Genomic DNA, 8,945 nt, shown 5'->3' with positions numbered 1-8,945 from the left:
GGCTGGCCGGCTGGGTGTCGGGGTCGGGGCGTCGGGCAGAGAGTTGTTGTGCAAGGGGTCGACGGTTCTGCTCGTGCTCGACGTGGATCGTGGATGCGTTCGTCACTGGATAGGTTAGTGGGCCTTCTTTTTCATCTCTGGCCCAATTAGAGACATAGGTATATAACCAGTTTTAAAATCTCATGGTGGGCCGCGGCCCACCCTGGCCACCCTGTACATCCGCCACTGATTGAACGACCTACATGCATGCATTTGTGGGAGTGGATTTGTGTAACACGGGTCTCAGGGCACACAGGTCCTCATGCGTGCTTTTTATTTTTGGCTTCTGATTTTCAAACGTTTATATCTTTTGAACGAATAGTCCAAATAAGTAATGCTTTCGTATTCGTATTTCCAGTGATGAGTGCTTTCAAATAAGATCCATTTTAAATATGTTTTGATGAATTTTAAAAATAAATATTAAGCTTTAACTCTTCAAACTTAGTACGATCGACTAATAAAATCACAATTTTGGCGCCTACAACTGACAAAAAATTAATGCATAAGAATCTTATCTATGAAACTTGGTAAGAGCGAGCGAGAAAACCACAAGTTTGGGATAAAAAATCGTTAGTTTAAACGACTGAAATTAAAACTTGCTATGCCCTCGCGTGGGATTCAACAACTTCACGAATGTGAGGCAATCGAGCGGCTAGGCAGGACATGGCAGGTGCGTGCCCCTCCAAATTTCCGATGCATTTGTATGGTTTTGAGATCTTTGAAAATGAACACGACGGTTGCCCAAACGGACGAATGCGAATCAGTTGACTTGTCCACGAACGCCTTCCTATACATCCATCAACATATCAAAGATCAATTAGTCAAATGTGGTCGGAGATGCTCTCAGCAGTCGCCACCTTTTACCGGTTCTTCAAGCGCACGAGGCCGCGCCGGGGTCGGTGAGCGGAAGCTGCTCCACTCTACTCGTCCGATCAGACACACCACCGGCCGCGGCCACGCGAGCGGCGCGCCGCCCGAAAGGCACACGTTTCCCACTCCCTCCACGCGCGCAGTCAAGGCGCACTGCCCGTCTCCAACGCCGCTTTTTAAATGGCCGCCCCCACACACGAACCGAGTCATTATACCACACCAAACCAGCACCAGCACACGGCATACCACAAGCAGCAGCAGCAGCCGCCGCCGTGGACTTCGACGCTCAAGTACTCGAGCTCTAGCGCTTCGCTCTGTAGCGGCTCTCGCACGGATCAAAGCCGATGGCGACGGCGGTCCACCAGCTCTCCTTCTCCGCGCCGAGCGCGGGCGCCAGGCGGCGGCAGAGCCGGGCGTCCGCGTCCGCGTCCACGACGGACCGGCACGAGGTGCTATCGCCGAATCGCCGGCTGCCGCTGCGGAAGGTGCCGGGCGAGCACGGCCCGCCGCTGCTGGGCGCGCTCAAGGACCGGCTCGAGTACTTCTACGGGCCCGGCGGGCGCGACGGCTTCTTCGCGGCCCGCGTCCGCGCGCACCGCTCCACGGTGGTGCGCCTCAACATGCCCCCCGGCCCCTTCGTGGCCAAGGACCCCCGCGTGGTGGCGCTCCTCGACGCCGCCTCCTTCCCGGTCCTCTTCGACACCTCGCTCGTCGACAAGACCGACCTCTTCACCGGCACCTTCATGCCCTCCACCGACCTCACCGGCGGCTACCGCGTGCTCTCCTACGTCGACCCCGCCGAGCCCAACCACGCGCCGCTCAAGTCGCTCCTCTTCCACCTCCTCACCCACCGCCGCCAGCACGTCATCCCCACGTTCCGCGAGGTCTACGGCGGCCTCTTCGGCCGCATGGAGAACGACCTCGCCCGCGTCGGCAAGGCCGACTTCGGCAACTACAACGACGACGCCGCCTTCGGCTTCCTCTGCCAGGCGCTCCTCGGCCGTGACCCCGTCGACTCGCCGCTCCGCGACGAAGGGCCCAAGCTGGTAGCCAAGTGGCTTCTGTTCCAGATCAGCCCGCTGCTCAGCCTCGGCCTGGCGGGCCTGCCCACCCTCGTGGAGGACGGCCTCCTCCACAGCTTCCGCCTCCCGCCGGCGCTCATTAAGAAGGACTACGGCCGCCTCGCCGACTTCTTCCGCGACGCCGGCAAGGCGGTGATCGACGAGGGCGAGCGGCTGGGCATCGCGCGGGAGGAGGCGGTGCACAACATCCTCTTCGCCATGTGCTTCAACTCCTTCGGCGGCATCAAGATCCTGTTCCCGTCGCTGGTGAAGTGGCTGGGCCGCGCCGGCGGGCGGGTGCACGGCCGGCTCGCGACGGAGGTGCGCGCCGCCGTGCGCGCCAACGGCGGGGAGGTGACGATGCGGGCGCTGGCCGAGATGCCGCTGGTGAAGTCGGCCGTGTACGAGGCGCTGCGGATCGAGCCGCCGGTGGCGATGCAGTACGGGCGCGCGAAGCGGGACATGGTGGTGGAGAGCCACGACTACGGGTACGAGGTGCGGGAGGGGGAGCTGCTGTTCGGGTACCAGCCCATGGCCACCAAGGACCCGCGCGTGTTCCCGCGCGCCGAGGACTACGTGCCCGACAGGTTCCTGGGCGAGGACGGCGAGCGGCTGCTCCGGTACGTGGTGTGGTCCAACGGTCCCGAGTCGGCGACGCCCACGCTGCAGGACAAGCAGTGCGCCGGCAAGGACTTCGTGGTGCTCATCGCGCGCCTCCTCGTCGCCGAGCTCTTCCTCCGGTACGACTCCTTCGACGTCCAGGTCGGGTCCTCGCCGCTCGGGTCGTCGGTCACCATCACATCGCTTAAGAAGGCCACCTTCTGAGGCATCGCCACGTGTACTCATTTTTTTCCCTCTGCTTTTCTCGATCGATGCCAGTATTACACCATGCATGCGATACGCTAGCATGGAGTGATAGAGGATTTGTGTAACAAAAATTTCTTTTCCTAGCAAAGATGAGCCCGATTTTTCCCAGGGATCCTTGGTGTATTGAGATGTTTCCTTGTGCCAGTGCTAGTCAGTGAGGATAGATGAGGGGGACATGCACCTTACTGATCAAGCTGGTTATCCACGGTGGGTTGGTGGCACTTTCTACAAAGGACCGATCAAGATTCTAAAGCAAATGGATGGGGATGGCAAAGTGGGAGTACCATGTCATGTGCTATTATTAAATTATAGATGGATGGGGGTGCAATTATTGGGACTAATTTAACAGCAAACCTACCCTCCTTGGCTCCATTTCGTTCTCTCTATGATCATACATGGGCCGGCCGGCCGAGCCGGGCCAGGTTTTTGGACCGGGCTTGCAAAAGCCCGATCCTTAAACAACAAGCCCAAAGCCTAAAAATGCTTTTTTTTTCTCAAGTTTTGATCCCATCTTGAAAAGCAATCCAAAAGCCCGGAAGCCCGGCCCAAAAATCAGGAAATGGATGCCCAAGCCCAAATACGTTTTCATGTTGTAGAATGAAGCCCAAGCCCAACCCTGTTGAACATGCACATACGTATATAGGTCTGGGTATTGTACGTTGCACCTGTAGCGTCTCTCTTCCCTCTGTAACTTGTTGTATCTTGGGAGACAAGACACCAGACGAACCCCTTGTATCTATATATGTGCCTAGTGCACGATCAATGAGAATTATCGATGCACACAATCCCTTTCTCCCAAATTTATATGGTATCAGATACCGTATTGATCCTTGCCTAAACCGCTTCCGCAACCCTAGCCGCCGCTGCCCCGGGCCGCCGCCGCCACCAACCTCCCACGCCGCTGCTCCTTCCCTCGCAGCCGCTCCACCCCAACAGCCGTTGCGCCACCACCCCTCGATGCGCCGCCACTTCTCCCTCCCATCTACAACCCTAGCCGCCGCCACCTCTTCTCCCCTCCACGCGCTGCCACCTCTCCCTCACCATGTCTGTCCACTCATCCATCTCCGGCGCCACCAACCCTTTCGCTGGTCCGGATCCCACTGACATCCGCGATATCAACATCCATGACCGCGTTCCCGTGATCCTCAACGCAACCAACTCCACGTACTACACGTGGAAGACCTATTTCTCTCTCCTCTTCCGCGAGAACAATCTGGTGGATCACGTCAACGGCACCGTCGACTCTCGCACCATGGCGGACGACTCCTAGTGGACCGCGATCGACACTACGCTCATCCGGTGGCTCTTCACCACCATCTCGAATAACCTGTTTCACACGGTCGTGAGCGATGGTGATGACGCACGCGTTGTGTAGGTCAAGCTCTACGGCCTCTTCACCGACATCAAGCTTCAGCGTTGCGTTTTTCTGCAGGAGGGATTTTTTGACTGTCATCAGGACGATCAATCCATCGATGACTACTGCCGCCGCCTCAAGACGTTATCGGATGAGCTCCGTGACATCGGCGCCAAGATTGATGATGATCTTCTCCTCGGCATGCTCATCGCCGGCCTCAACAAGGACTTTGGTAACGCCGCCGCCAACCTCACCTTGATGCCGGAGCCCTCCTTCCCCAAGTTTGTGGCGTACTTGCGGTTGGAGGAGTGCCGGATGAAGCAGGTGAAGAAGCACGTGTAGGACCACACCCTCACCGTCGGCACCTCTCGTGGTGCTCCATCGTCGCCTGCCCCACCCGTGCCGCGGCAACCGCCGTCCCCTGCGCCCCCGAAGTACTACCCCCTCCCACCCGCGACCCCCGTTCCTCCCGCTGCACCCCAGCAGCAGTCGCAAGGTGGCGGACGGCGCGACAACCGTCGCGGGGGCGGCACCCCAAGCAGCAGTAGCAGGCGCATGGGGAGGGGGCATGCGTACAGGAGGGCCCATCGTCAGCAACAGCCCACTCCGTCGTGGACGTACGTCACCAACCCATGGACTCGTGTCGTCCACACGTACTCGATGTCAGTCCCCCGACCTCCTGCACCGGGCATCCTTGGGCCTCGTCCGGCGAGCCACCAGGCGTACCTTGCCAAATCTGGTGCCGCCCCTACCCAGCCCTTCCTGCACCGCCGGTCGCTGGTGGCTTGGCGCCGCTCCGGCGCCCTCTTATGGCTGGTTCTACCCGCCCCAGGTGCCGCCGCAGTAGGATCCCGCACTCCTAGTCGCCTTGCACTCGGCCCCGTCACCCATTAACTACGGTGGCAGCGGTGACTAGTACATGGACTCGGGCACCACCGCTCATATGACATGTCATCCCGGTAACCTCACATCTTCCACCCCCATTCGTACTCCCACTCGTATCACTGTTGGTAATGGTTCCTCCTTGCCCATTACACATGTCAGTCATATGTCATTTCCATCTACTTCTACTCCTATTAACATGATTAATGTTCTTGTCTCTCCTGACTTAGTTATGAACCTTGTGTCCGTTCGTCGCCTTGCTCATGAGAATCCTATTAGTGTCAAATTTGATGATGTTGGCTTTTCTGTGAAGGACGCCCGTACCCGAATTGTACTCCACCTATGTGATAGCCCCGACGAGCTCTATCTGGTGCATCCCTCTGCTGCCGCCACCCCCGCCACCAGTCCAGCCACCCTCGCCGCCAGTGTCGATCTTTGGCATGATCGTCTCGGTCATCCCAACTCCACAGTTTTGCGTCAGATTCTTCAGAGTTTTTCTTTCTCATGTAATAAGGTTGACAACCATACTTGTGAGGCTTGTCGTCTCGGCAAGCACGTTCGTCTTCACTTTAGCGCGTCTACAACTATTTCCAATTTTCCGTTCCAGTTATTGCATAGTGATGTTTCGATGTCCTCGGTTGCAAGCACACGGGCTATCTATACTATTTGGTGACTTTAGATGATTTTCTCATTATGTGTGGACATTTCCTCTTCGTCGCAAGTCCGACGCCCTTGCCACACTCACCGCATTTTATTCCTACGTCACCACACAGTTTGGTCGTCTTATACTTTCATTACAAACTGACAACGGAAAAGAGTTTGTCAACGTCGCTGTCTGTAACCTTCTGGCCTCTCACGGCACCGTCTTTCGCCTCACTTGTCCCTACATGTCCCAACAAAATGGCCTCGCTGAGCATGCCATTCGCACTCTTAACGATTGTGTCTGCACGTTACTTTTTCAGTCTAACGTGCCCCCTCGGTTTTCGCCGGATGCTCTTGCCACCGCCAGCCTCCACATCAACATTCGCCCGTGTCATCCTTGCTAGAACTACGCTCCTCACCAGCTCCTCTTCGGTGCGCCCCATCTTATGATGGCCTCCGCATCTTCGGGTGTCTCTATTATCCTAGCACTGCGTCCACCACTCCTCACAAACTCGCTCCACGGTCGGTTCCTTGCATCTTTCTCGGCTACCCTCCCAACACCAAAGGTTACTGGTGCTATGATCCAACATCCCACCATGTTTATACATCGCGACACGTGTACTTTGATGAGCTGGTGTTCCCTTTTTAGCAGGTACCATCCTCCATCGAGCAGCCTCCGGCTTCTCCCGCGACGTGGCTCGCCCCTGCCACCACCTCTGGCGAGCCGTCCCCTTCGCCGAGCACCATCCCAGCCCCGCCCGCGCGCCCTCTGACACGGCAGCCTCCTCCAGTGGTGCCCCCTTGAGTGCCCCCACGGCTGTCGTGGGCCAGGCTGACCCCCCTAGCAGCGCATCGGGCGTGGTAGCTGAGGGAGTCCTGGATAAGGGGGTATCCGGACAGCCGGACTATATACTTTGGCCGGACTGTTGGACTGTGAAGATACAAGATTAAAGACGTCGTCCCGTGTCCGGATGGGACTCTCCTTGGCATGGAAGGCAAGCTTGGCGATCCGGATTATAGATCTCCTTCTCTGTAACTGACTTTGTGTAACCCTAGCCCCCTCAGGTGTCTATATAAACCAGAGGGTTTAGTCCGTAGAACAACAACCATACCATAGGCTAGCTTCTAGGGTTTAGCCTCTCTGATCTCGTGGTAGATCAACTCTTGTAATACTCATATCATCAAGATCAATCAAGCAGGAAGTATTTCTTAATTACTATCATTAAGGAACCTTTTGCTACAAGTGAATTTCTTAATTACTTGCCAAGGAGTTTAATCATTACTAAAAAGAAAGAAATTCCTAAGGGTTATAAGTGCTCTATTAAAGAATTGAATACCAAAGATGGCAATACTTAGAACTATTCTCGCTTTTATGCCTAGCTAGGGGCGTTAAACGATAGCGGTTGTTGGGAGGCAACCCAATTTTATTTCCTTGCTTTTTGTTCCTGTTTAGTAATAAATAATTCATCTAGCCTATGTTTAGATGTGGTTTTATGTTTCAATTAGTGCTTGTGACAAGTAGAACCTATAGGATCATCTTGGGTGATAGTTAATTTGATCTTGCTGAAAAACAGAAACTTTTGCGCGCACGAGAATAATTTTAATAAATTACAGAAACGTGCTTTTGAGTTGATTATTTTTGTAGTATATCAATATATAAATTTCCTAGGACTTCCTATTTTGATAGAATTTTTAGAGTTCCAGAAGTATTCAAAAGTTACAGATTGCTACAGACTGTTCTGTTTCGACAGATTCTGTGTTTCGTGTGTTGTTTGCTTATTTTGATGAATCTATGGCTAGTATCAGGGGGTATGAACCATAGAGAAGTTGGAATACAGTAGGTTTAGCACCAATATAAATAAATAATGAGTTCATTACAGTACCTTAAGTGGTGTTTTTTCTTTCTTGCACTAACGGAGCTCATGAGATTTCCTGTTGAGTTTTGTGTTGTGAAATTTTCAAGTTTTGGGTAAAGATTTGATGGACTATGGAATAAGGAGTGGCAAGAGCCTAAGCTTGGGGATGACCATGGAACCCTAAGATAATTCAAGGACAACCAAAAGCCTAAGCCTGGGGATGCCCCAGAAGGCATCCCCTCTTTTGTGTGCGTCTATCGGTAACTTTACTTGGAGTTATATTTTTATTCATCACATGATATGTGTTTTGCTTGGGGCATCTTGTATGATATGAGTCTTTGGTTTTTAGTTTACCACAATCATCCTTGTTGTACACACCTTTTGGGAGAGACACACATGATTTGGAATTTATTAGAATACTCTATGTGCTTCACTTATATCTTTTGAGCAAGATAATTTTGCTCTAGTGCTTCACTTATATCTTTTTAGAGCACGACGGTGGTTTTATTTTGTAGAAATTATTGATCTCTCATGCTTCACTTATATTATTTTGATAGTCTTTTAGAACAGCATGGTATTTGATTTGGTTATAAAATTTGTCCTAATATGATGAGCATCCAAGTTGGGTATAATAAAAACTATCATATAGAGTGCATTAAATACTATGATCAATTTGATGCTTGATAATTGTTTTGAGATATAAAGGTGGTAATATTAGAGTCATGCTAGTTGGGTAATTATGGAATTAAGAAATACTTGTGTTAAAGTTGGCAAGTCCCGTAGCATGTACGTATGGTAAAAGTTGTGTGACAAATTTGTAGCATGGGGTGCTCTTTTGATTGCCTTCCTTATGTGTGGAGGTCGGGATCGCGCGATGGTTAACTCCTACCAACCCTTCCCCTAGGAGCATGCGTAGTAGTACTTTGCTTCAAGGCCTAATAAACTTTTGCAATAAGTATATGAGTTCTTTATGACTAATGTGAGTCCATGGATTATACACTCTCTTACCCTTCCATCATTGCTAGCCTCTACAGTATCGTGCATTGCCCTTTCTCACCTAGAGAGTTGGTGCAAACTTCGCCGGTGCATCCAAACCCCGTGATATGATACGCCCTACACCTCCTTATATCTTCCTCAAAACAGCCACCATACCTACCTATTATGGCATTTCCATAGCCATTCCGAGATATATTGTCATGCAACTTTCTACCATTCCGTTTATTATGACACGCTCCATCATTGTCATATTGCTTTTGCATGATCATGTAGTTGACATCGTATTTGTGGCAAGACCAGCTTTATAATTCTATCATACATGTCACTCTTGATTCATTGCATATCCCGGTACACCGCCGGAGGCATTCACATAGAGTC

The 8,945-nt window shown here is 52.6% G+C and overlaps 1 protein-coding gene across 1 annotated transcript; it reads left to right on the top strand.

Annotated features, from left to right (window-relative positions):
- Positions 1 to 1,111: 1,111 nt before the first annotated feature.
- On the top strand, positions 1,112 to 2,945 carry LOC123113437 (allene oxide synthase 1, chloroplastic). Its single transcript, XM_044534665.1, has one exon. The coding sequence runs from the start codon at positions 1,254 to 1,256 to the stop codon at positions 2,793 to 2,795; it is 1,542 nt and encodes a 513-aa protein (XP_044390600.1). The 5' UTR covers positions 1,112 to 1,253; the 3' UTR covers positions 2,796 to 2,945.
- Positions 2,946 to 8,945: the final 6,000 nt, after the last annotated feature.

The sequence above is a fragment of the Triticum aestivum genome, chromosome 5B, assembly GCF_018294505.1.
Source record: "Triticum aestivum cultivar Chinese Spring chromosome 5B, IWGSC CS RefSeq v2.1, whole genome shotgun sequence".
Lineage (NCBI taxonomy): Eukaryota > Viridiplantae > Streptophyta > Magnoliopsida > Poales > Poaceae > Triticum > Triticum aestivum.
Note: the sequence above shows the minus strand (reverse complement) of the source record. Positions and strands in the feature narration are given on the sequence as shown.